This window comes from Falco punctatus (genome assembly GCF_963210335.1).
Source record: "Falco punctatus genome assembly, chromosome: 19".
Taxonomy (NCBI): Eukaryota; Metazoa; Chordata; class Aves; order Falconiformes; family Falconidae; genus Falco; species Falco punctatus.
This window is the reverse complement of record NC_137599.1, coordinates 6,223,451-6,249,015: the sequence shown is the minus strand read 5'-3', so window position 1 is coordinate 6,249,015 and position 25,565 is coordinate 6,223,451. Positions and strand designations below refer to the sequence as shown.

At 64.6% G+C, this 25,565-nt stretch overlaps 2 protein-coding genes across 4 annotated transcripts; one reads left to right on the top strand and one right to left on the bottom strand.

Annotated features, from left to right (window-relative positions):
- Nucleotides 1-1,564: 1,564 nt before the first annotated feature.
- On the bottom strand, nucleotides 1,565-9,211 carry DLX3 (distal-less homeobox 3). Its single transcript, XM_080369787.1, has 3 exons — nucleotides 5,131-9,211; nucleotides 4,567-4,757; nucleotides 1,565-3,014 (listed from the first exon to the last, which is right to left on the bottom strand). Exons 1-3 carry the CDS (start codon nucleotides 5,447-5,449, stop codon nucleotides 2,673-2,675), a joined length of 852 nt encoding a protein of 283 aa, XP_080225913.1. The 5' UTR covers nucleotides 5,450-9,211; the 3' UTR covers nucleotides 1,565-2,672.
- Nucleotides 9,212-9,477: 266 nt separating this feature from the next.
- Nucleotides 9,478-25,565, top strand: ITGA3 (integrin subunit alpha 3). Of its 3 annotated transcripts, XR_013924566.1 has the most exons (26): nucleotides 9,480-9,839; nucleotides 15,988-16,109; nucleotides 16,210-16,292; nucleotides 16,744-16,993; nucleotides 18,051-18,134; nucleotides 18,412-18,619; nucleotides 18,875-19,068; nucleotides 19,312-19,400; nucleotides 19,547-19,683; nucleotides 19,887-19,973; nucleotides 20,057-20,124; nucleotides 20,362-20,498; nucleotides 20,830-20,976; nucleotides 21,075-21,172; nucleotides 21,344-21,509; nucleotides 21,602-21,670; nucleotides 21,761-21,840; nucleotides 22,103-22,180; nucleotides 22,370-22,472; nucleotides 22,543-22,713; nucleotides 22,829-22,942; nucleotides 23,083-23,196; nucleotides 23,392-23,490; nucleotides 23,577-23,702; nucleotides 24,248-24,408; nucleotides 24,653-24,788. XR_013924566.1 is itself a non-coding variant. In XM_080369687.1 (25 exons), the coding sequence occupies exons 1-25, from the start codon at nucleotides 9,670-9,672 to the stop codon at nucleotides 24,809-24,811; spliced, it is 3,153 nt and encodes a 1,050-aa protein (XP_080225813.1). In that variant the 5' UTR covers nucleotides 9,478-9,669; the 3' UTR covers nucleotides 24,812-25,565. The 3 variants fall into 3 exon arrangements, 2 of the variants coding, with proteins under 2 accessions (XP_080225813.1, XP_080225812.1); XM_080369687.1 differs by lacking the exon at nucleotides 24,248-24,408 and having other exon boundaries at nucleotides 9,478-9,839; nucleotides 24,653-25,565; XM_080369686.1 differs by lacking the exons at nucleotides 24,248-24,408; nucleotides 24,653-24,788 and having other exon boundaries at nucleotides 9,478-9,839; nucleotides 23,577-24,184.

Below are 25,565 nucleotides of genomic sequence, written 5' to 3'. Positions count from 1 at the left end.
CAGCATTTATATAATCTGCGGATATGTAATCTTCTGTCTTTCTTTCTTTCTTTCTTTCTTTTTTCCCTCCCCCCCAAATTAAAAAAAAAAACCAACACCAACCAACCAACAAAAACCCCACTAAGCCAGCGCCAGCTCATGCCGTGCTTCTCACTCCAGGCAACGCCGCTCAGTTTCCTCCTCTCCCAGCCTGCCGCCTCCCTGCTCCTGCTGCCAGCCTCCCCCTAATAACCCCCGTGTCTCCAGCGTGTCTGCCCGCCTGCCGGCTCCGGGGCGGTTTGCACGCAGCCTCCAACCCCAACCCCAAGCGCTGGGGGACGGGGGGCTGGCAGCACCCCTCAATCCTTTGCAACCAGCCCAGTCATGCAGGCCCCATACCAGGGTGCCTGGGGGTCCGGCTGCACCCGCTGCTGGCCTGCCAGGGGCATGGGATGGGGATGGGGAGGCGGCAGGTGCAGCCCGTGGCGGGATTTGGGGAAACACCGATGGGTGCAAGGTGCGAGGTTGGCCCCACATGGAGCTGGCCATGGGAAGGGGGGTGTGGGGACACCTCTGGGGATGCCGAAAGCTGGTTCATCCGGGCTGTGCCCGGTGTGCCAGCACCCTACGGTGCTGGGGATGTCCCCAGCCAGTGCAGAGGGACCATCCCCAGAGCCACCCCACAGAGGGCTTGGGGCTGAGGGGGGCTGCGGGGGGCCCTCCACAGACATCGGGGATCTGATGCTGGGGTCTAGGTTCCCCTGTCACCAGCATGGCTCAGTGGGGACAGCGCTGGTATGGGCAATGGGGCTTTGCTCCCACCCATGAAATGACACTGGTGGCAGCAGGGCAGGGTGACGAGCGTGGTTTCAGCCGCAGGGACGGTCCCTGTCACTGTCCTGAGGCCCCATGTCTTGGGGGGTCTTTGGGTCACTCAAGCCTTCCTAACCCCGTAACGCCAATGGGGAAAGGCACCTCCTCCGCAGGGGCAGCGAGTGTGGGTCCCACAGGGTCAAGTGCCTGTCCCCCACCAGCCCCCACTCATGGGGTGTCCCCAGAAGGGACACTGGGGTACCCCAGCTGCCCTCCCAGTCTGCATGGCTGGGAGCCTACTGGTCCCAGTAAGAGGAGTGGGAGGGAGGTGGACAGGGCTTTGCAGTGGTTTGGGGAAGACTGCAAACCAGGAGTAAAATCTGCCACCCCCAAATTCCCTCTCAGTGGGACAAAGCAGGAGCCAGGGAGAGCTGGCAGCAGCTGTGCCCATCGCCCGGTGCCAGCCCCACTCCCCAACTCCCCAGCTGCCCCCCCAAAATGCAGCACAGGGGAGACAGTGTTTAACTGCATTTCCCAAGGCAGAAAACTCCTGAGCTCCTCAATGCTCACCAAAAACCTCCCAAAAAATGGTGTTTGGAGCCTTGAAATTCAAAGTACTTTTATTAACACTAATAGATCAGCTTTTGTTCACTTGGAAAGCAGCAAAGGACACTCGAGGAAGCCCCTGTCTTTAGACAGGACTCCTATCAACCAGGGTATTATTATTTTTTTCCTTTAAAAAGAAGTGAACAAAAAACCAGACCGAAACCAGTTTGGTTTGGATCAACTTTATACAAACGAACCTTATGTACACACTCTTTTATTCCCCCATACATCCCTATTTATATAAGGCAACATAAATAAGATCCTCGGGACTGTACAACACATATGAACACTTCTTAAAACTGCACTTTCTGCTTCTAAAAAAATAGCATCATTCTCTTAAAAAATAGTAAAGAAGTTTTTTTTTTCTTTAAAATGTGTTGTCGACTTATTTAAAAAATAGGCATTCTGCTTCGCCATTAGCTTAACTGACACAGACGGAAGCGCTGTTAGAAAACGGACATTAGCATGATTTTTCTCTTTAAAAAATAACTTAAGCCATTCCTGAACTGTTTAAATATTAAAATATTTTCTCCCCACACACTTTTTATTTATTTTTAAATAACCACCTTATTGTCTGAGCATCGTCCCGGGCGATTCCCACAAAGCTGCCACAGAAGAGGCCAGGCTGGGGGTCCTGGTTTGCTCCTGCAGGGTGTCCGTGACCCCCCTGAATTGCTCCGGGTCCCCAGATGTCGGGTGCCGCGAGGGCTAAGCGCATCCCGCTCCTTTGGCGTCGGCAATGGGCACCCACGCGCTGCGACGCCGCGTCCTCCTCCCCACAGGCTCCATCCTGGCTGGGGTGTGGGTGCTCCGGGTGCCCCTCCTGGGTGCCCACTGGTGCTTGCGTGGGGTGGGGGCGCTGGGGGGTGGCAGCGGGGGCAGCCCCCCCAGGGCAGCTCACCAGGGTGGCCCCAAGAAGCAAAGCTCCTGCGAGGAGCTCCCGGTGGATTGTGGCTCCTCGGGGGCCGTTTTTATTAGGGGGTGATGGAAAAAGAAAAAAAATGCACAAGAAGAATTCACCACCTTTTCCTCGACTGCCCTGGGCCGGGAGCTAACAAGTTTAACCCTTTGCAGTCCTCTTGTTCCTGAGATGAGCTGGGAGAGGATAGGATATATAAGTGTATATCTAGGGGTGCGTGTACACAGGTGACCTTTTTTTTAAAAAAAAAAAAAGAAAAAGAAAAAAGAAAAACCAAAAAATGTACGGGGGGAGAGGGGAAAGCAGGCAAAGGAGTTCTGCCACTGTCTCTTGTTCCTTGTCTGGCTCCGGGCTGTTAGTAGACGGCACCGGTGCTGGGGGGAGGCCCCGGGGAGGTGTGATGCATCGTGGTGGCTGGTGGCGGCTGGTGGGGTCCATGGGGTCCACTGAGGGTCTGGGGGTGATACCAGGGGTTGTGCTCCTCCAAAAAGCCCGGGGAAGAGCTGTAGGGAAGCGGCTGCGGGAGCGGGGTCCGGCCCGGTGTGCTGCCGTGCGAGTTACTGTCCCAGACGGCCGGGGAGGGGGGAGAGTTGCAGGCCATGGAGTCGCTGTTGTTGGGGCTGTGCTCCAGCGGCACCTCGCCGTTCTTGTACAGCTTCTTGAACTTGGAGCGACGGTTCTGGAACCAGATCTTCACCTGGCAGGAGGGAGAGGGGTCAGCGCCCCGCCACCAAAACCAGACACCCGGCTTGAACAGGGAAGGCACCTGGGACACGATGCGGTGTGGGAAGGGACCCCAGACACAGATGCGGTTTGGGAAGGGACAAGGGACACAGGTGTCATGGGGAGCTTGGACACTGGGCACCACGGGATGCACCCAGGACATGGGTGTCATGGGGACCCCAGACACACCATGAGCAGTGGGAAGGCACCCATAACATGGGCGCTGGGGGGGCCCAGAGACATGGCGCATGGTGGGAAGCCCTCCTGGCGACATGGGCGTCATGGGAAGCTCGTCACACCATGCCTCACGGGACACCAGCCCGGCACGCTGGGCGTCGGGAGCGTTGCCGGTGCTGGGTGAGGCGGTGGCACTGGACGCCCTTGGCCCCTGGGGAAGGAGGGGGGGGGCGGTGGTTGTCACCCAAACAGGATGTCCCTCTGGGAGTGGGTGACGCGCTCCGTCAGCCCTTTGCCGAGTGTCCCCGATTGCTTCACCGCCCAAGGGAGGAGGAGGAAGGCCGGGCGCTGGGGAGCGCCGCGCCAAGGGCGGCACAAGGGCGCCGGCGCCAGCCCGCAGGCAGGGAGGGTGTCAGGGATGGGATGGGGTGCGGGGGAGTCGTGCGCTGTGGTGACGGCGGTGACAACCCACTTGCCCTCACACCAGCAGATTGGTGGGGACGATCTGTGCCCACATCAGGTGAACCCCAAAAGCGAGGGTTTAGCCCCAAATCTGGGTGGCTTATGGGGAGGGGCAGCCCATCACACCCATCCCTGCTCTTCCAGTCGAGCCTAAGCTGGCACCCCAGCCCAGGGTCCTTGCTGGGGGATGTGGATCCTGTCCCAAAATCCCTTCTCTCTGCCTGGACCAAGTGGGATGGGGGAGCCGGAGCACCGGGGGGATGGGCACAAGGAGAGCCTTGACGAGTCTGGCCAGGAGCTGGGTCCAGCCTCCAGGTCCTCATGTTCTGGCTGGACTCAGGGCCTGGACCTGCTGCTGGGAAGGGGTGTCCCAAGTACCCTGTCCCAAGCTCCCCATCCCGAGCGCCCCATCCTGAGTACCCTGTCCCAAGCATCCTGTCCCAAGGGTCCTGTCCCGCCTGGGATGTGGTGTTCCCCATTCCTGGGACGCTGGGTGCACTGTTGACCCGGGACCCTCCCAGGCACCGGTGCAGGATTCAGCCTCAGACCCTGCCAGCTGCCTGGGCAGAGCGAGGTCTGGGACCTGGGGAGCAGGGCACGGATGGGGTCCTTCCCTCCTCTCCACCTTTTCCTTGGCAAAGCAGATCTGCTCTGCACAGGGGATCTGCCCTGCACCCAGGAGCAAGCAGGCAGCATCCACCCCTGGGGACTCCCAGAGCCCCTCCCGGCTCCCACCATCCAGCTGTGAACAGAGCCCCCTCCCAAACCCCTGTCGATTCAGGTTTTGCAAGGAGGGGAGCAGCTCGCCTCCCGGTCCTGCTGATCCTGCCTGCCTGTGGCTGGGAACCGGGGTGTCAGGGGGTGTCAGGGAGGGGCACAGCCCTTACCTGGGTCTGGGTGAGCCCCAGCTGGGCGGCCAGTTCAGCCCGCTCGGGCAGGGCCAGGTACTGGGCTTTCTGGAAGCGGCGTTGCAGAGCCGCCAGTTGATAGCTGGAGTAGATGGTGCGGGGCTTGCGGATCTTCTTGGGTTTCCCATTGACCATCCGCACCTCTGGCTCCGGCTCCTCCTTCACCGACACTGGGCAGAGAGTGGAGGTGTGAGGCTGGTGCCGGTGAAGGGGTCCCAGCACAGACATCCCCCCCCAGCTCAAGGTCATCCTGCTTTGTGCAGTGGCACTGCCCCATCCCCCAGAGTGTCCCCCAGCTGGCTGTGTCCAGCACAGCTCCATCCTGCTGCATCTCCCGGACCGCACCGGGAACACCGGAGGGGGCTGAGCCCTGCCCCAGCATCCACCCCATCCTTCAGCAGGGACAAGGGACCCTTCCCCAGCCCTGCAGCCACCCCATCCCCAACGCAGGGACAGTGAAAGGAGTGCAACTTTGTGAAGTTCCTGCCGCAATCCCAGAGGACTAGCAGGATGGATACGGCCCCTCTCTCCCGAGCATCCTACCTGCTTCTTGGGCTGGGAGCTGCTGGTCCCTGTAGTGGCTGTACTGGCGGTAGGAAGGGCTGTAGGAATAGTCGGATTTGGGCGAGTAGGTGCCGGCGGCACCGATGCCGTTGAGGTTGAACTGGTGGTAGGGGTAGTGGCTCACGGGCTGGCTGTAGGACTGGCCCGGGTAGTAGTCGTGCTGGCTGGTGTAGTAGCCCAGATCGGTGACGGAGGACTCGGGTAAGGTGGGAGAGTCCTTGGAGGCAGCATGGCAGCTCAGTGAGCCTGAGAGGTCGGTGAGGATGCTGGAGAGCTTCTTGTCGAAAGACCCGCTCATCGCTGGACCTGGGGTGGGGGGGAGCTGCCCGCCTGGCTGGGGACCCCCCAGGCCGGCGGCTCCAGCTGCCCGCGCGTCAGGCCTGGCGTGCCCAGGGCCGGCTCCTCCGCACGGCTCTGGCAAGGAGCAACCAAGAGACTGTGCCCAAACCTCCAGCCCCGGCCGCCTGCTTAAAGCCTTTAATTAGGGAGCAGGGCAGGGTGGGTGCGCATTCCGATTGGCTCCAGAAATATTGCCTGGGAGGCAAAATAGGCTCCTGCCTCCTCTGTGTGTGTGTTTTTTTTCTCTCTCTTTTTTTTTTTTTTTCCCTTCTTTCCCTCTCTCAAGAAACAACAAAGAGTGGGTGAAGGAGGGAGAAGGAATAAATAAAGATCGCAGGCTCCTGTCTGCAGGAGCCAGGGCGGGAGGGGGCGGCTGGCGGGGCCTCTGGGGACGATGTGGGGCAATTCAGGGGAGGCTTTTGGCAAGGGGATTGGTGGCCCCCCAGGGACTCTTGGTGCTGAGGGGGGATCTGGAGAGGTGCAGGGTGGGGGTGTTTGCTGGGGGTAGGGGTGAGGAAGGGTTAGCGTTAGGGAGTAGGATGGATCCAGGCTTGGGGCTGGGTGGCTACAAGGGTATGTTTTAGACACACACACACGGCTTCCACCTTCTCCCAGCACTTACCAGTGTCTCCCAGTTCAATGCCATCCCCAAGGCAGAGTCCCCTCAGCCTCATGAAGCAGGGGGACCCTCACGTACCCCAAAACTTGCCATCCGCTGCCTGCCCTGTGGGGACCTTGGGGCGGTGACAAGCCCTGATTCCCGGGACACCCACCTCCTGCCCAGGGGCTCTGTGCCCCTCTCCCACCCCCAGCCCAGGCTCGGCCCCCCCCGCTGCCCTAAGAGCCCCCAGCATGTCACCCAGCCCCGGGCCCCAAGCCAGCCCCTGCCACCCCGGCCACTCGCAGGGCTGTCCCCAGGCACCTCCTCCACCCAGCACCGGCGGGGCAGGGGCTGGGGGGGGGGGCTTTGGGGAGGGGACGTTTATTTTGGTGGGGGGTCTCTGCCTCTGCTGGCAGGTCTTTACCCCTGAGATGGGCTGGGGGGCTGCAACGGAGTCTGGGGGCTTTTCCTTAAGCCTGAGCGGGGTTTCTCCCCTCCTGCCCCTCTGTGTGTGTCCCCGGGGCCTGGCCCCCCCCCCGCCCCCGGCCCTCGGGCCCCGAGCCGTGCCGCGCGGTGAAATGGTGCCACCTGATGGCCGTAGCGGGGAGCTGCGCCGCCGCTGGGATCGAGGGTTCGAGGCCCGGCCCTGCCGCCAGCACCGGAGGCGCCGGTGAAGCAGGAAAATTATCAAAAATGTGAACAGAATGGAAATTGAAAGCATGGAATAGGAAGAGGAAGAGGAGAAATAGAAATAACATAATAAAAACAGAAATACAGAAATAGAGTTAGGAAAATAGAAAAATAGAAATAGAAATAAGAACAGAAATGAAAATAAATGTGAAAATAAAAATATAAATAAATAGAACTGGAGATCATTTCCGTAGGGAAGCAGCCAGGATGAGGCAGGAGGCAGAAGCCTGACCCAGAAGCTGTGTGTGATGGCACGGGCTTACCTCCCTGCATGGGAAACATAATTTGAGATGTGGGAATTAATCCAGGGGGGACAGAACCGTCTGGGACAAGCCCAGCCCCGCTGCCCGTCCTGGCCGCAGCCCCGCGGGGGCCTCCCCGGGGAGGTTTCCCAAGGTCCCGGAGGAGCCGCTGGGGCATCCCCAGGTCCCCGGCCCGGCTGTCCCTCCAGCCGGACTGTCACCAGGGCTGGCTCCTTCTGGGAGGGGGGTTCTCCAGCAGGAAAAGCCGGTTGGAGAGCTGCGGGCCGGGGAAGGCGGCTGGGGAGCGGGGTGCAAACGGGGAGCAGGTCTGTGCAGTCCTGAACCAGTTTGGGACTAGGAGACACTGGTGCCTCCGGCTGCCGGAGGCTCCTCGGCCAGGCTGGTGCTTGCTGAAGCCCCAAATCCGGGATCCCGAAATCCGGGAGCTCGGGGGGGGGGGAGGGGGGGGGGAGGGGGGGGGCGGGGGGCGGGGCGGGGGTCCAGTCTGAGTGAACTAGGACAGTGGGGGATGGCAGAATTCGCTGTACTGGGGCACCCGGAGGGGGCTCTGCGGGGGGGTGCGTAGGGCAGGGGCTGGCAGAGCTGACTGCAGGGCCCCCGTGCCCCCCCACCAAGGCTGAAGGGGCTGCGCCCCCGTGTGCCCCCCACGAGGCTGGAGGGGTCTCTCCCCCGTGCCCCCACCAGGCTGGAGGGGTTCTCCCCGAGATGCCCCGGTTGGAAACGCCCCCGCAGCCCGGCAGTGCCCACCGGAGTCCCCTTGTGCCCCCCCCCCCCGCCACAACTGCGGGGGGGCGCGGACTGAGAGTCCCCGCATCCTTGGGCGGACAGCGCCACCTAGTGTCCTTTTGGAGTAACGACCCTCTTTGCTGGCTGGCACCCTTGGGTGTTCATATCCCTCGTGGGTGCGACCACCCCCCTCTTTGGGAGCTAATACCCACCCCCCCCCCGGCAGGAAATGCCCCTCCCTGGGGGCTAATACTCCCCCGGGTGCAGACCCCTCCCCACCGGGTGTCAACATGCTCCTTAGGCGTAGACACCCCTCACTGGGCGCCAGCACCCTCTGGGGTGAGACCCTGAAACACCGGACAGTCCGGTGGGCAGGGACAGTCCCATCGCACCCCAAAATGTCCCCAAGCCGGGAGGAGGCCTGGCCACCCAGCCGGGGCTCTTTGTCCCCATGCCGAGGACTGTGTCACCCACCAGAGAAAATCCACCTGTCCCCAGGGAGGTGGTGGGTGATCAGGGTGCTCCGAGCCGGGATCGTGGCGATCCCCACGGGGGACCCTGGGACAGGGACTGGAGACAAGGGACAGGGGATGTGGGACGAGGGACAGGGAATGGGGGACAAGGAACAAAGGACAGGGGACGGGATGGGGGACAGGAGATGGGCGACAGGGGACAAGGGACAGGGAACAAGGGACAGGGGACAGGATGGGGGACGGGGGATAGGGGACAAGGGACGGGGGACAGGGGATGGGGGACAAGGGACAGGGGACAGGGTGGGGGACAGGGGATGGGGAATGAGGGACAAGGGACAGGGCCCTGTGCCACAGCCATGTGCCAGCTGCCAGCGCGCTGCCCTCGGGACTGTCTCCTGTGCCATCACTCTTTCCAGTGACACGGTGCAGCATGGGAGCTGTACCAGGGCACAGGGACATCGGGGAGGGGGACACAGGACATCCTGCAGCCCCCCCACCCGGGGCGGGATTTCCCTGCCACTGCCACCCACCCACGTGTTTCCTGGCACGGGTGGGAGCTTTGTGGTGGCTCCTGGTGACCTTTGCCCAGGTTGGGGACCGAGGCAGCCGGTGCCACCACCTCCGCAGGGGGGAAAGCATGGTGTCCCCACCCCTGTGTCCCTTGTCCCCGCGTGGGGCAGCTGCCCCCCAGTCCATCCTGGAGTCTCATCCCAAAGGGTCTGCAGCAGGGGTCCGGGGGAGTGTCACCCACAGAGGTCCCAGGAGGGGGGGTCCTGCTGGACGTGGCTCCCCACCCAGCTGGGTTGGGTGGTTTTTTGGGGGGGGTCTGGCGGTTGCTGCCCCCAGTCCACTGCAGGGCTGGGCACTTGTGTCTGTGTGTCTGTGTGATACACGTGTGTCTCTGTGTCTGTGTGCATATATGTGTACCTGTGTGTGGGGGTGTACGTGTGTGTGTGTACATGTGTGTGTCTGTGCATCTGTGTCCATATGTCCGTGGGTCTGTGCATGTGTGTACATGTGTGTGTCTGTGCCTCTGTGTGTGTCTCTGTGTGTACGTGTGTGTCTGTGTGTCTGTGAGTGGGTGTACGTGTCTGTGTCTGTGTGTGTCTGTGTGTGTCTGTGCGCGACTGTCCCGCGTGGGTGACCACGACCTTGCGTGGCCGCGGCGGGTACCACCACGCATGCTCCCAGCGCCTGCCGTGCACGCGCAGGTACGGCCCCGCCCCGCCCCCCCCCCCCCCCCCCCGCGCGCAGGCGCGGGGCCGCCCCTCCCTCCCCGCAGGTGCCCGGTGGGAGCGGGGGGGTGCGCGGCCCCTTTAAGGGGAGTGCCCGGAAGGGCGCGCGCCCTGCCCGGCCCGGCCCCGCCCGCAGCGCACCGGCCCCGGTGGGGCGCGGTCGGCGGCGGCTGCGGGAGCCGGTGCGGGCCATGGCGGGGCGGCCGGGGCTGCTGCCGCTGCTGGGCGCGCTACTGGGCGCCGCCGCCGCCTTCAACCTGGACCGCGTCTTCCCGGTGCTCAAGGAGGGCGCGACCCCCGGTGGCTTCTTCGGCTTCTCGGTAGCGCTGCACCGGCAGACCGAGCGGCGGGAGCGGTGCCTGTGAGTGCGGGGCGGGAGCGGGGCCGCGGGCGGGGGCTCCCCGGGGGGGGTCCCGGGGGTACGGCAAAGGGCCCTGAGGCACTGCCGGGGGCCGAGGGCGCGGGAGGGGGGCGTCCCAGGGGTCGAGGCGCTGGGTGGGAGCGGGGGGTCCCGTGGGAGGAGGCGGCCCCCAACCCCGAGCGCGGGGTGAGGGGGAGTCGCGTGCCACGAAGGGGCGCGTTGCGGGTTCCCCCCGCTCGTGGCTGTGCGTTGCAGCCCCCGTTTCTGGGGGGGGGGGGGGGGGGGGAGGTGGCAGCCTGACCCCGCGTCGCCCCTCGCCCCGTTCTCGGGGTGCTGAGCACCCGCCGCAGGGTCCCCACGCAGGACCCCGGTGTGTTGCCGAGGCAGCAGTGCGGGCAGGGAGCCTGGCAGCCCCCCAGGGGGGAGACCCCCCCACCTGCGGGGGCCTGGCCCGGCCCCGCCGACCCTCACCGGGTGGCTGTGAAGCCCATCGCGTCCCCCCCTGGCCCCGGTCTGCGCCGCCCTGGGGAACCTGCTGAACTGTGACTCCTGCTGCCCAGCAAAGCCCCCACAAAAGCCCTTTTCAGCCGGAGCATTCTCCGTGCGATCCCACTGCTGTCCCCGCCGTGTCCCCTGCTGTCCCCCCGCTCGGCCGGGCCCCCGGCAGCATCCCCAGCTCCCTCGTGGCCGGAGGTGCACGTCGGTGTGGAGGTGCATGTACGTGCTGGGGCGAAGGCGCTGGGGCTGGGCTGGGTTTTTCTTGCTTGGGGGCACAGGTTTTGCTGGCTCACCCTCCTAGGGAGCTCCTGGCGGGGGGGGGGGGGCCTGCGGCCACCCGGAGGGCTCCCTTTTTCCCACCGTGCCCGTGACAGAGGGATTGGTGGCAGCTGCCGGACAGAGGCATCTGCTGCTCCGCATTCCAGAGATGCATTTTGGCCGCTTGTCCTGCCATGGGACGTCTTGTTGTTGCGCTTGTCCAGGAGTCCTGGAGGGAGTGAAGCTGTTCCCTGCGGAGCAGCTGTGGGAGTGCGGGAGCCGGCCCAGCACCCTGGGGACCCCCTGTCCCCATGGGGACACACTGGCTCCCTTCCATGGGCAGGTTTCCCCAGCTCCAGCGGCATCAGAGCAGCTGGTGGGCAGGCATCGAGGTCGGGGTCCTGGCTGGCACTGGGACAGATTGATTCATCCATCTCCCTGAGATGTTGGCAGTTGCTGTTGCTCAGTCTTGGGGGGGGTTCGGGGGGTTTTAGCCCCACCTGGCAGGGGCCTGTGATCCCCCAGCATGGGCCACGTGGCCCATGCGTGTCTGAGCATGATGCTGGTGAGGCGTGGAGGCCTGGTGTTCTGTGGGGGGAAAGGCTTTGGAGCACGAAAGCCCCAGGGGATTCACACCCCCTGCCCGTGGGAGCCCTCCACTGCCCGTCCCCGTTGCGGGGGACAGGGACCCTTGTGAGCGCAGAGGGGCTGTGGGGTGCCAGGTGCCTCGCTGCTTCCCCACTGGGCCTTGTGGGTGGGCAGTAGAGCTGGGTGGTCTGTACAGGTGGGAGCATGGCAGAGGCCTGGAAGAGCCGCAGGGTCTGCTCCCTCCGTGGGGGTGTCTGTGGCCCCCAGCCTAGGGCGTCGGAGCCGTTCGGAGCGGGTGCGGTGAGATGGGGCTGGCCGGTGCAGGCATGCCCCTCGGCTCCCCCATCCCATGGTGGCCAGCCCTGGGCTTCCTCCCCGGAGCCAGGCTGCCAGCGGGGGTGGGGGTGGGGGCCCTGAGATGGGCTGCAGCACTGTGGGGGTGCACCCGCTCCCCTCCTTCAGCCCCGGTGCTGCACGGAGCATTCCCTGCCCTTGGCTCACCGGGCAGGCCCACACAGGTGCAGCCGGGGTGGGGACAGGAAAGGGACGCTTCCTGATGGAGGGGGGGTGTGGGGTGTGGGGGAGGGGAGCTGTCAGGTGCTTTTGGGGGGGCTCCGGTGCCTGGCCTCGCTGTGATGGGGCTGCTGCACGTGTTGGGATGGCAGCGGGGCAAGGTTGGTCGGGTGCACAGCTGGCGTTCCCGGCCTCCCGGTGGGGTGGGGAGAGCCACTTCCCGGCTGGGCGCTGGCGGGGGGCCAGGCTGGTGTGGCCCGAGCGATGCCAGAGTCCCCCCCACCCCCCCACCCCGGTGGTGTTTTTCATGTCCTGGAGCTGTGCCCATGCAAAGGTTTGTTTGCTCGCTGCTCCCGGGGCCAGGTGAAGGCAAGGTGGAAGCAGGGGTGTTATCTGCCTTATCTGCCTCCCCGAGATTAAGAGGCTGCTTCGGCTGCCGGTGCTGCACTGGCGTCTGGCTGCTCCCGCAGGCTCGGGGCTGGCGTGGCTCGTGGTTGTGCTGGCAGGACCCAGGAGACTCTGACCCATGTGCGTTTGGGGAAACTGAGGCAGAGTGCATCTGTGCTGGCGAGGCTGGGGGCCCTGTGTGTGTAGGTGGGAGGCAGCACCCACATCTGCTGGGTGCCTCAGTTTCCCTCCTGTGTGTGTGGGGAAGCAGGGGCTCTGCCTGGTGCTTGGGGGTCTGTCTGATCCTGGCTGGCCGGTGGGGAGGAGAGCATGGCTGGCAGCGGGGCCAGCTGAATTCCCAACTTTCCCTCCCCCTCGCCTGATTTTGTGCTGATTGCCAGAGCCGGCCTGGCTGAGCTCCCCCTGCCTTGGCCAGGGGCCGCGAAAACCACCGGGGTCCTGTGGGGCTGCGGCTCCTTGGCAGGCAGAGCGGGGATGGATTCATCACAGCGGGGCCGGCATCTGTCCATCCATCCCTTGCTGCTTCAGGGGGCCATCTCCCCCTCTCCCACCTCCTTGCTGGTGTGGGCATCAGCAGATTTGCCCGCTCAGGGCTCCCTGGGGGTGATTGATCATCGTGGGGCCTCCCCTCCCATTGCAAGCTGGGGGTGCGTCAGGGGGGTGGTGGTTTGAATCTGGAGCGGAGCCTGGCGGGGGTGGGCTGTGTCAGGGATGCCCCTTGGCTGCCTGCCTTTGGGAGTCTGGGGGGGCCCTGCAGCCCAGTTGTGGAGCTGATCTCTCAAAGCTGGAGCGTCTTGCAGCCCCAGTGTAGGGTGAGGTTTGAGGTGGGAGGTTTGGGGAGGGTCCCCGTGCCCCACTGCACCATCACTGCCTGTGGCCAGGGATGGGGTGATGGAGCAGGATAGGGTGCTGCGCTGCAGCCCCCGCCCTCCTGCCTGCTCTCCCCCTCTTGGCGCTTGTCATCCCTCCAGTATGTCGGGAGATGGATGAGGCACGCACTGCACTCACTGCCCAGCTGCTCCCTGCTGGGGGGGCTCGGGGGGAGCACAGCCCCCCATTGCAGAGCCCCTCGGGGCTCAGCCCAGCCCACCCTGCACAGTCTCTGCTCCCCTTGCTGTGGTGTTGGGGCTGGATCCCCTTCGCTGTCCCCATCAGACCTCTTCCAACCTGGGGTCAGCTGCATTTTTGGGGCCGGTCGGTGCCCTGGTGCTAAGATCATCCCGCAGCCACCCAGCCCAGCCAGCGCCGCTGGGACCCCCCCTGCCGCCGTCCCCCGGTTTACCAGGGCAGATTAGGACGGGGCATGGCCTCTCGCATTCCTGCCTCCCTCCCTTCCCAGCCTCCCCCTCTTGCTGCTGTTTGACCATCGCTGGCTTTGCTGTCCCTGGGCTGAGCCTGTCTCCTCAGCCCCCCATCCGGCTGGAGCCAGTGCCACAAACTGGTCCTGTCCTCCCCAAGATGGGAGCCCCAGCACCCAGCTTCTGGTTTTCCTGTATCTTGAGGTATCTGGGCTCTGCGTGGCACTTGGAGCGCACACAGGTGGGGAATGCCTGTGCATGTGTCTGGCCAAGTCCCCTGCCCCCGGCTCTGGTGGGGCTCAGAAGCTCCCAGCATCCTGCGACCTGCCCCCCAGGAGCAGAGCCTGTGGGTGGGCAGCCGTGCTGGGAAATCTTGGCTGGAAGCAGCAAGGCGCCGGAGCTGCTTGACTTGGGCCAGCTCCCACCCCCCAGGAGCCGTGGGGCATGGCTATGGGGAGAGCTGGGGGTCTGGCTGAGCCAGGACCGCCTGGGGAGTCTGGGGGCGGGTCTCGGCTGTGGCAGCCCCCAGCAAGGGGCTATACCGTGTGTCTGTGCCCCCAGGAGCTGCGCCGACGGTGGGGCAGCACCCGAGGGCTGTGGGTCCTGCTGGGGCTTGGGGTGGGGGGGAAGGGCTTGCCCCCGGCTTCTTCCTCCATCCCTGAGTCACAGTGGCTGCACTGAGTCACTTCTCCCACCCCCCCCCAGGTAAGTGGGGACAATGGTGCCCCTTGTGTGCGTGTGTCCCCGTGCCTCAAGTCTGGGGGAGGGGCAGGAATTGGGGGGGGGCAAATTCCTTTGTGCCGAGCTGGAAAACGTCAGGAGGAATCACCCCCCCGCCCACCCCATGCCCACCCTTGCCTTCGCACCCGGTGGGTCCCACTTTCCCAGACGGATGTGAATGCCACGGGCATCCCCAGCCCCGTGTTCCCGGGGGAAGGGGGGAGGCGCGCCCCCCCCCCCCCCGCCATTGCACTCCTTTGCGGGGGCTCTTTCCTGCAGCTGAGCGACGCAGCCCCCCCACTTGCAGCATCTGGCTGACTCAGCCGGAGCGGTGCCGCTGGCGGTGCCCGTCCCCGGGGGGGGGGGGGGGGGGGGGGGCGTGCTGGGGCGGGGGCTGCCTGGGGCCCCACATTCCTCCGGTGCCTGGGCTTTGAGTCAGCCGCCCCGACGTGCCCGGCTCCCGGGCTCCTGCCCGCCGCAGCCTCGCTGCTCCCTTCCCGGTGGCGCTGGGACGGGGACAGCTGGGCTTGCCCCTGTCCTGGCTGGGGGCCGGCCAGCTCGTTACCCCGTGCCCTGTGATAGGGTCTGGGGGCTGCGGCAGCTACCTGGGTGCCCTGTCCCCTCCGGCAGCCTGCCTCCATCCTGCCTGCGAGGAGGGACACGCTTCCTCTGCTGTCACAGGGTGGCCGTGCCTCCTCCACGCCATTGTCCTCGCAATCCCAAAGGACTTCCCGGCGGAAAGGCTGGCCTTTCCGGAGCCCACCGGGCAGGCCGGGTCCTCCTGCCAGCCCCCAGCCCCATGGCAGGGCTGTGGATCCTGCGCCCTGCTGCTACCTGGGGTCCCCAGCCTCATCCCTTGGGGTGTGGGGGGCTCAGGTGCATCGGGGGTCCCTTCAGCATCACCCTAAAGCCTCTTGGGGATGAGTGCGTGTGGAGCTGGGCTGCGGGTGTGGCATTGCCAATCTCCGGGCTGGACACCCCTCCAGGGATGCCAGTGTCCTCCCACCTGCATGGCACCGCCGTGACTCAGCTGGGATGTCTCTGTCCGGGTGGCCTGAGTCACCCCGGAAGGGTGCTGCCTCCCCTGAGACCCCCAGTGCTGCCCACAGAGGGGGAGGCAAGCCTGGACCACCCCCCATCTGGGAAGAGGGATACACGTGTGCCCCTTCTGGAGCTGGTCCCAGTTCACCCTCCCTACTCCTGGGAGGGTCCCCCCCTTTGTCTTGCCGGGACACCCAGTTCTTGCGGCGGGAGAGGGTGAGCCTGTCTGCCGGACACGTCGCAGCTGTGCCGCGGAGGCAGCTCAAAGGTTGGCCGGGAAGGGCTGTGGCTGTTTACACAAGCGTGGGGGCCCTGGTGCTGGTTGTGCCGAGCAGCTTCCCCCCACTTTGCATCTCCGCGCCGGCACGGTTTGCAGACATCAGCCTGATGCCCTGTTCCTGCCCCCCCCACACTGTGCACTGGGAGGGGGGGCTCAGCCGCGTGCCCAGGCTGGGATCAGGTCCTGTGAGCAGTGTGTCTGTCACCGTCCCCTGCCCCATCCTGTGAGCGCTTTCAGCATGCTAGGGGCGAGAGGCTGGTGGCTGCCAGCCCTGTGCATGCCCAGCTAAGGGGACACCCCCCCCCCTTCCTGCTCTGGAGATGGGGCTGGGGGTCCGCGGCCGCCCATTATTTGGGGGTGGCAAGGCGCGATGTGCTCCAGGGAAGCAGTTCCCATTCCTCCTGGCCACCATCTTGCCCCACCGTCCTCTTCCCACAGGGCAGCTTGCCTGGCTTTGCCCCTCCCCCCAAAATGAGGCAGAGGGCATTGGGATGGGTGGACCTGCTGCCCCCCCAGTACCCCCCATCCCCTCTCTGCCCCCCAGGCTGCTGGTGGGGGCCCCCCAAGATGTGGAGCCGACCAACACCACGCGGACGGGCGCTGTCTACGCCTGCCCCCTCACTGCCTCCACGAGTGACTGCCAGCGGCTCGACATCGAGTTGAAGAGTACGTGAGTGCTCAAGGGCACCCCAAAATACCCACCGATGTGGGGGGGGGCTCTGGGGGTGGTGGGGGTCCCTGCTGTCACGCTGTCTTCCTCATCCAGGTGAGCCGGACAAGGCCATCATCGATGACATGTGGCTGGGAGTGACAGTGGCCAGCCAGCGGCAGCCAGCAGGGAGGGTGCTGGTGAGTGCACGCGCACCCCAGTTCTTTGCACGCGTGTGTGCCAGTGCTGAGCTGCTGCCTTGCGTGACTGCACAAGGGCACCAGGGAGCTGTTGGTGCTTTCATGTGGGTCTTGCACGTGTCCCCAGTGTGGTGGCACGAGGCAGAGGCACTGCAGGAGGGCCCCTGGGGCAGGGAGCTGTGGGGTGACAGGGTGCTTGGACCCCGCTTCTGGTGCATGCTGGTGTGGGATGGACTGGAGCTCTCAGATGGTGGGACGCCCTCATACCCTATAGACCGTTGTAGCCGGGATAACGCTGCGGCATATGGGCTGCGTTAATGGCAGGGCAACTTCTGTCTATATGGCCTGACACTGGGATCAGGGCAGAGGCGGCACAAGGGGGGTGGGGCGGCGGTCCCTCGTTTTTGGGGGTGCCGCAGGCCCTGAGGTGATTCCCAGGGTGTCCTGGCAGGCCTGTGCTCACCGCTACACCAAGGTGCTGTGGTCGGGCAGCGAGGACCAGCGGCGCATGGTGGGCAAGTGCTACGTGCGGGGCAATGACCTGCGCCTCAACATCAGTGATGAGTGGCAGACCTACCACAACGAGATGTGCAACTCCAACACAGACACCGACGAGACCGGCATGTGCCAGATGGGCACCAGTGCCGGCTTCACCGCCAACATCATCTATTTTGGGGCGCCTGGCGCCTATAACTGGCAAGGTGCGTTGTACTTGGGGAGGAGTAGGGCTGGCCAACCCCCTTCCCCGGGGGTGCCTGCTGCACGTGCCCCCTCTGGGCATCCCCTTGTGCGTGCAGGGGCATCTGTGTTTGTGTGCGCACTAGAGGATGTGTGTGCTTATGTGCCCACATGCACATGGGGAATGCACACACACGCTGGAGCGTGTGGATGTGGTTTTGTGCATGAGGATGTAGCTGAGTGTGCCCTGCAAGTATTGTGTGCGTGCATCTCAGTGTGTGACCTGGACAGGCTGGAGACTTGGGCAAAGGCACATGTCAGGTCCTGCCCCTGGGGAGGGACAGTCCCACGCACCGGTAAGGGCTGTGGCTGACCTGCTGGGAGGCAGCTCTGCAGGGAAGGCACTGGGAGTGCTGGTGGGCAGCAGGTTGCCCATGGGCCAGCAGGACCCTGTGGGACATGAGGAGGAGTGTGGCCAGCAGGTTGAGGAAGGGGATCGTACCCCTCTGCTCTGTTCTGATGAGGCCACGTCTGTAGTGCTGGGCTCCCCAGTTCCAGAGAGACTGGGAGCTACTGGAGAGGGTCCAGCAGGGGCTGGAGCATCTTCCTTAGAGGAAGGGCTGAGAGAGCTGGGGCTGTTCAGCCTGGAGCAGGCGGAGGGGGGATCTGACGATGCCTACAGATATCTGGAGGGTGGGTGTCAGGAGGACGGGGCCAGGCTCTTCTCAGCGGTGCCCAGCGCCAGGACGAGGGGCCACGGGCACCAGCTGCAGCGCGGGAAGTTCCACCTGAACATGAGGGAGACCTTGTCTGCCCTGAGGGTGAGGGGGCGCTGGGACAGGCTGCCCAGAGTGGCTGCGGGGTCCCCGTCTCTGGGGACACCCAGACCCGCCGGGCGGCTCCGTGCAGCCTGCTGGAGGAGAGCCTGCTCTAGCAGGGGCTGGGCCGGGCGACCCCCGGAGCTCCCCTCCCAGCCCCACCGTGTGTGGTTGTGTGATCCTGCGTGTGCCCACATGCACTGCAAGCGTGCAAAGGCACTAGGCGCTGAGCCGGGTTAAACACCCCCCCCCATTGTTGCAGGTACCAACTACATGCTGCAGCGGGAGATGTGGGAACTGCACGAGTTCTCCTACCCCAACAAGAGGAACGGCAACACCTATATAGGTGGGGGACAGCAGCACAGGGGGCTTCCCCCTGGGGGGGGGCTTGGTAGATTTGGGGTGAGGAGGAGGTTTGGGGAATGTGGATTTAGGAGGAATCTTGGGGGTGGGTGTTAAAGGGGGTTAGGGGGGCTTGGGGAACCCCCAGGGGTGGTGCGAACAGGTGATGCCAGGGTGTTTAGGGTGCTGGAGGAGGTCACGGGGTGGTGGGGGCTGTGGGTGTGAGCACATCAGGGGGTTTCCGTGCCGGCCCCCATCTCACTGGTGGGGTTTGGTGGCAGGATACACCACGGAAGTGGGCAGGGCCGTGCTGCAGAAGGACGCGGTGACGGTGGTGACGGGTGCGCCCCGGTACAAGCACAGGGGTGCCGTGTACCTGCTGAGCCGCAGCCCCCAGCAGACGCTGCAGAGGAGCCTCCTGCTCCCCGGCCACCAGGTCGGCTCGTACTTCGGCAGCGCCGTGGCCCTGGCAGACCTCAACAACGATGGGTGAGGGCGGGGGGCCGGGACCCCCCAGCTCCCGGGGTGGGCTCTCACCTGGGGCATCCTGCTGCTCAAGTGGGGTCCCTGTGGGTTGTAGCATGGGGGGACACAGCTCTGGGGGTGGGGAGGTTTTTTGGGGGGCTCATATTTTATGGCTCTTGGGGGGAGGGGGGCGGGGTGAGGGGTGTCTCCACCACTTCTGGTGTGGCGGGGTGGGGCTATGTGGCAGCCCCCAGCCCCAACCACCCCTCGGCCCCGCAGGTGGCAGGACCTGGTGGTGGGAGCCCCCTACTACTTCCAGCGGAAACAGGAGGTGGGGGGTGCGGTGTATGTCTACATGAATGAGGTGGGGGACTTCCAGACCCACCCCAGCCTGGTCCTCACTGGCCCCAGCAACTCTGCTTTTGGCTTCGCTGTGGCCAGCATCGGCGACATCAACCAGGACGGCTTCCAGGGTGAGGGGCTGGGGAGCGCCATAGGGGAAGCCATGGGGGGGTGCAGCGGGGCTGCCTTTGGATGGGGGTGTCCAGGTAAGAAAGGATCCCACTTGAGGGGCTGTGGAGAGGTTTGGGGTGAAAAGAAGGAGATGGGGGACATGTTGAGGGGGTTGTTCAAGGAGGAGCAGGGCTGGGGGAGTTGAAGAGGGGTCGGGGGTGTTTGGGGGAGCTGTGGGGCTGACCCTGCTCTTCTCCCCACAGATATTGCTGTAGGGGCTCCTTTTGAGGGGCATGGCAAGGTCTACATCTACCACAGCAGTGCAGAAGGGCTGCTGGACAAACCCCGGCAGGTAACGGCCTCATGGGGAGCCCCTCACTGGGGCATCAGGGCTCCAGATCCCCTCCGAGCATCCCATGCTGCAGGGTGGTGTGCAACAGGTAAATCCATGGGGCTGGTGAGCAGTGACTGACACCTCCCCCCCCACCCCAACTCCAGGTGATCAGTGGGTCAGATCTGGACCCTGACCACATGTGGACCTTCGGGTACTCACTGAGTGGGGGGCTGGACGTGGACGGTAACTCCTACCCCGACCTCCTGGTAGGCAGCTTGGCAGAGAGAATTGTCCTTCTCAGGTGAGGGAGTGGGGGCGGTGGAGGTCTTGCAGCCCTCTGCCCCCCCACCACCTCGCAGGGATGGCTCCTGCTCCTGCCCCTGCCCGCACCGCAGGGCAGCGCGGTGGGCATGGGGCAATGTGCCTGGCTCCAGGAGCTGGCACCAGGCAAGGAGGGGCTGCGCGCTGCCGGGGGGGGCTCAGCCGACCCCCATCTCTGCCTAGGTCTCGGCCTGTGATCAACATCCTGAACAAGACCTTCACGGTGAGCCCCAGCAAGGTGGACCCTGCCCGGTGCACACCTGACTCCTGGTGAGCCCCCCTGCTCCGCTGCCCCCGGTCCTGCTCGTGGCACTGCGGTGCCAGCGCCCCGCTCATGGCCCCTTCCCCCCCAGTATCACCGTGACCATCTGCTTCTCCTACAACCAGAGTGCTGGAGACCCCAACTACAAGGAGAAGATCAGTGAGTGCCCAGGGGTGCAGGTGTGGGTGCACGTGCATGTGGGGGGGTGCTGTGGGGTGCCCACCAGCACTCGTGCAAGGGTGCATGCACACATAGGTATGCGCATGTGTGCGTGCAGGGGGAGCACATGTTTGGTGTGGACATGCACACGTGTCAGTGGGCGTGTGTGTGTGCACATGGGAGGGTGTTGGAGGCACGTGTGTGTGCAGCACCCACGGCACTCTGCTCTCCCTGCAGCCCTGGAGTACATCCTGGAGGCTGACAAGGACCGACACCCCCCCAGAGTCAGGTTTTTGGGGACTCACTCTGCCACCTACCATGGCATCTTCCCCATGCCCGAGACCCGCTGTGAATCCAAGGAGCTGCTGCTGCTGGTGAGCATGTGCGAGTGCACATGCGTGTATATGCACGTAGGAGTGCACATGTGTTTGTGTGCGCTGCAGGTTGCTTTACATGTGGTGCTGGAGCTGAGAGACCGGCTCCTGGGAGATGGAGAAGGGGGATGGTGGGGTGTGGAGGAACAGCAGAGTCAGGAAAAGAGGTGGAAATCCATCCAACCATCCTGTGATGAGTTTGTTGGGTCTCTGAGCAGGGTGTGAGCAGGGGCTGGTACCCCAGATATGCCCGGGGCTGCCTGGCTGTGGCTGGAGCTAGAGGGGGGCTGGAGAGGGAGCTGGGGCTTCACTGATTTCTCCCACCCTGCAGGACAACATCCGAGACAAGCTGCACCCCATCGTGCTCTCCATGAACTACTCACTGGTGGAGAAGCCCAGGACCTTCCAGCTGGGTCCCCACTCCCTCGACGCCTTCCCCGTCCTCAACCAGGACCAGTCCCATGAGAACGAGACCAAGGTGCCAGGGGGATAATGGAGATGCTGGGCTGTGGGCGCCGCAGCGAGCCTGGCCTGAGGGGTGGGAGGAGGCTCACGGGGATGTCCCTGTCCCTCCAGATCGAGTTCCAGAAGGAGTGTGGCTCTGACAACAAGTGCTACAGCAACCTCCAGCTCCAGAGCAGCTTTGTCACCGACCAGAACCAGCCCCTGCACAGGTGACAGTGGGCCCCTCTGGGTCCCCATACACCCCTGTCCCCTGCTGTGCCATCTCCTCGGCCACAGGTCACCCCTCAGCCCCTCCTGGGCTGTGTTGGGTGGTGGTGGGGGTCTTTCCATCCCGCTGGGGTGGGCCACCTGTGTACTGAGCGAGGATGGTCTCTGCACAGGCTGAACGGTACCCAGGTGCTGCAGTACAGCCGGGACGTGCGCAAGCTCTACCTGAGCATCAACATCACCAACGTGCCCACCACCCCTTCCAACGGCGAGGATGCCCATGAGGCACTGCTCAACGTCACGGTGCCGGCCAGCCTGCTGCCCTCCTCTGTCCGCCCGGTAGGTGATGGTGTCCCCCTCCCTGGCTGCAGAAGGCACAAGGACGAGGGTGGGCCTTGCCAGGATGGTACTCACCCTCTCCCCCTCCCCAGAGTGGAGCCTGTACCTTTGCAGAGACGGTGCTGTGTGAACTGGGCAACCCTTTTAAGAGGAACCAGAGGGTGAGTGCTCCCCGCCCCCCAGCCCTTTTTGGAGGCTTGGCAGGCAGGTGGGGTCCAGCTGAGCTGCTCCACGGTCCCTCTGTGCTGCAGGCAGAGTTGATCATCACCTTCGAGGCCATTGGGATCATGTTGGACACACGGGAGATCTTGGTGTGGCTGGATCTGTCCACGTGAGTGACCCTGAGTGGGTGGAAATGGGCTGGGAAGAGGGTGCCTGGAGTGATGCCAGCCCCTTTTGCTTGCTGGAAACACGGTGGTGGATTGGGATCGTATCTGGTGGCATTGCTGGTCTGGGAAGGACAGGGAAGCAGGCAGGGCTCCTGGGCGGGCAGGGCAGGGACCCTGCTGCTGCTGCTGGGAGGGTGGAGGCTGCCCCACACCATCCGGGGGGCTGTTAGCGGCTGGGAGACACTGACCCCTGTGCCTTGGTAGGCAGAGCACCCAGGAGGATCTGCAGCCCGTGTTGGCCAAGCTGCTGGTGGACTATAGCATCCAGTCCTCGCTGACCATGTGAGTGCAGCGAGGCTGTGCCACCCTGTCCCTCTGCATCCCCTCCACCCGCCCCTCCTGAATTTGGCTGCATGGGGAGTGGGCACGGCCCCCTGTGTCCCAGGAATGGGGCAGACAGATGCCCCAGAGATGCTCCCTGCCCCTCTGCCCCACTGACCGTGCCTGTCCCCCACCCCATCCTGTCCCCAGAGCCTCCTCCCATGCCCAGTCACACTTCAGTGGGACGGTGGTGGGCGAGTCGGCCATGCAGAGAGAGCAGGACGTGGGCAGCCCCCTCAGCTTCGACTTCCAGGTGAGCTGGGGGGTGGCTACTGCCGGGGGGGTCGGAAGCGCCGGTCTCCATCTCCTGCTCTGCTTTGCAGGTGACCACCAAGGGCGAGTCACTGGGCACCCTGGGCACCATCCTGCTGGGCTTCGAGTGGCCCTATGAGATCCCCAACGGCAAATGGCTCCTCTACCCCACGGAGATCCTCGTCAACAGCAATGAGACCTGCCAGCCCCCCGGGGGGGTCATTAACCCTCTCAACCTCACCGTGAGTGACCTTGTCCCTGCTGCTTTGCAGGGATGTGTCCCTGCCCCATTGCCACCCCATCAGCCCAGTGTGGGCAGAGCTGCCTGGGCTCTGATGGGGCTTGTCCCCCCTGCAGCTGCTGGAGGACCAGGCATCGGCCCGACAGAGGCGGGAGCTGGAGCCCCCCGAGCCAGCAGAGCCCCCCGTCACCCTGGCCACCACCAAGAAGGCCAGGTCAGAGGTGGTGCTGGTGAGTGGGGGCTGTAGGAGGTGGAGGGGGGCCAGCAGCACGTGCCCTGTACTGGGACCACTGTGCACGCTGCTGCTTGGCCCCAGTGCAGTGCATTGTGGGCTCCGATTCCCCCCCCCAACGCCCCCCTTACCTCCCAGAGCTGCTCCAAGGGCACTGCTCGCTGCATCTGGTTTGAGTGCGCCCTCCTCCACACCCAGCACCCCACCACCTTCAGCATCCGTGCCCGCGTGTGGAACAGCACCTTCATCGAGGTCAGTGCGGGACCCCATGGGGGGTGATGGGGGTCAAGGCTGGGCTGCTCCCTTGGGGACGGTGCTGAAACAGGGCACCGAGCTCCCCAGGTCTCGCCTCAGAAGCTAACACCTGCCGCTTGCCCCCCATCATCTGTGTGTTCCTACCATGCCCCGCCCTGTCCCTGTGTTCCCCCATCGCCCACATCCCTGCAGGAGTACAGTGATTTCGACCGGGTGAAGGTGGACGGCACCGCGACGCTCTTCCTTCGGACCCACGTCCCCACCATCAACATGAGGAACCATACGGTGCGGGTGAGTGATGCCAGAGCCTCTTACTGGGACAGGCTGGGAGCCACTGGGAGCTCTTCCCCTGATGGGGCTCTTCCTGGCCCTTCCAGTTCTCCGTGGACGTGGACTCAGAGCTGACAGAGGAGCAGCCGGCCGAGATCGCGCTGTGGCTGGTGCTGGTGGCGGTGGCAGCTGGGCTGCTGCTGCTGGGGCTCATCATCCTCCTGCTCTGGAAGGTGAGGGGGTGCCCGGTTCCCCTCCCAGGGAGGGGTGCAGGAGCTGTGCTGAGAGCTGACAGGCTCGTGTCACTGGTAGCTGCCATCCTCCCCACCTGGCAAGGATGCTCAGAGTGGTGGGTGGAAGGTGCCCCCCCAGGTTGGAGGTGCTCACCTGCAGAGTGATGAGGAAGAGGAGCAGAGAGCATCCCGACTTGTCAGCTGGTGCAAAACGTTTTGGGAGTTGCAAATAATAAAACCCAGCCAAAGCAGGGTTGGACGATGGCACCTCCTCACCCCCAGTGCCTCCCACCTCCCCCTGTGCTGTAGGGATTGGGTGGGGTCCAGCCTTCCGGGGACCCCCAGCCCCCTGGGGGACCCCCTGACAGGAGGTTAGGTAGATCTGCCAGGCCACCCACCCTTGTAGCATCCCCAAGAGTGAGCACCGGGGTGAGGGTGCAATAGGGCAGTTTTCCGCCCTGCTCCCCCCACCCCACAGGGGTGACCTGCAGCCCCCTGGTCCCTATCCTGTCCCCCCATGACCCCTGTCACCTCCTTCCTCACAGTGCGGTTTCTTCCGGCGGGCCAACACGCGGGCCATGTATGAAGCCAAGGGGCAGAAGGCGGAGATGAGGATCCAGCCATCAGAAACCGAGCGGCTGACGGATGACTACTAATGGGGGGGCAGCCCCACTGCCCCCCCCCAGGCGCCCACGCCACCTGTTTGGTAATGCCCCGTGGGGGCCAGCTGCAGCGGCATCCTCCTCCTCTTCAGCCTTCTCTCCTCTTCCTCACTGCCTCATCTCTCCTATAGGGTCCCTATAGGCGACGGGGGGCTCTGTGGGGTCTCTCCCGGTGGCTCCAGGACTGCTGCTCCCTTTGCCTCTGCTCTCCACCAGCTCTGGGGTCTCTCCCTCACCCGCCAGGGTCGCGCCCCAGCCTCACACTGACCCTCTCCCTCCTCCCCCCAGTGCAACTTCTTCCAGCGGACCCGCTACTACCGGATCATGCCCAAGTACCACGCGGTGAGGATCCGGCAGGAGCAGCGCTACCAGCCTGGCGGCCTCCTGCCCCGCCGATGCAAGAAACACTGGGTGACCAAGTGGCAGGAGCCAGAGAAGTACTACTGAGACCCCCGCCCACCCCCTGGCCCATGTGAGGGGAGCACGAGGGCCCGTGTTTGATTTTGCACAAGTGCATTTCCACCCCCCCCCCCCAGCCCCTCCACCTGCCTCCCCCTGGGACGCGGCCACATCCCAGTGCTGGCTTCCGCAGCTCCCGTCTGCCTCCCTGGGCTAGCGGCACGCAGCCCCGCGCTCTTGCACGCTCGTGTCTTGCACGCTCGTGGGGGTGAGCCCCAAAGATACCCACCCCACCCCGCCCCAGTTCCCTGACAGGACCGCTGCTGGTCTCACAGAGTGCCTTCCCCCCCCACCACCCTGTGCAGACACTCCTCACAGTGTCCCACGTGTCCTTACATGCTGGGACATGCTTGCTCCCCACCCCCCTGCATCCCCATTCACTGGGTGTGGGATCCCCCTCCCCCCTGCTTGCCCCCAGGCTCCATGTTGTCGTGGGGATGGGGGGGGGGAGATTGCATTCCTTCCTCCCCAGCACAGCGCAGGGGCCTGGTCCTGCACGTCCAGCGCCCTCCAGTCTGTACTGGACACAGCTTTGACTTGGGGGGTGCAGGTATGAGGCCGGGTGTGGGTCCCCCCCAGCCTTATCCCCCGTGGGCGCTGCCCCAGGGGTTAACTTATGCCGTGTCTCCTGTCCGCATTTGGGTCTTGAGCCCCGGAGCACGGTCGGTACTGGGGGGGGGGGGGGGGCCAGGACCCCCGGACCCCGCTTACCTGCCCCCCCCCCCCCCCCCCCCCCCCCCGT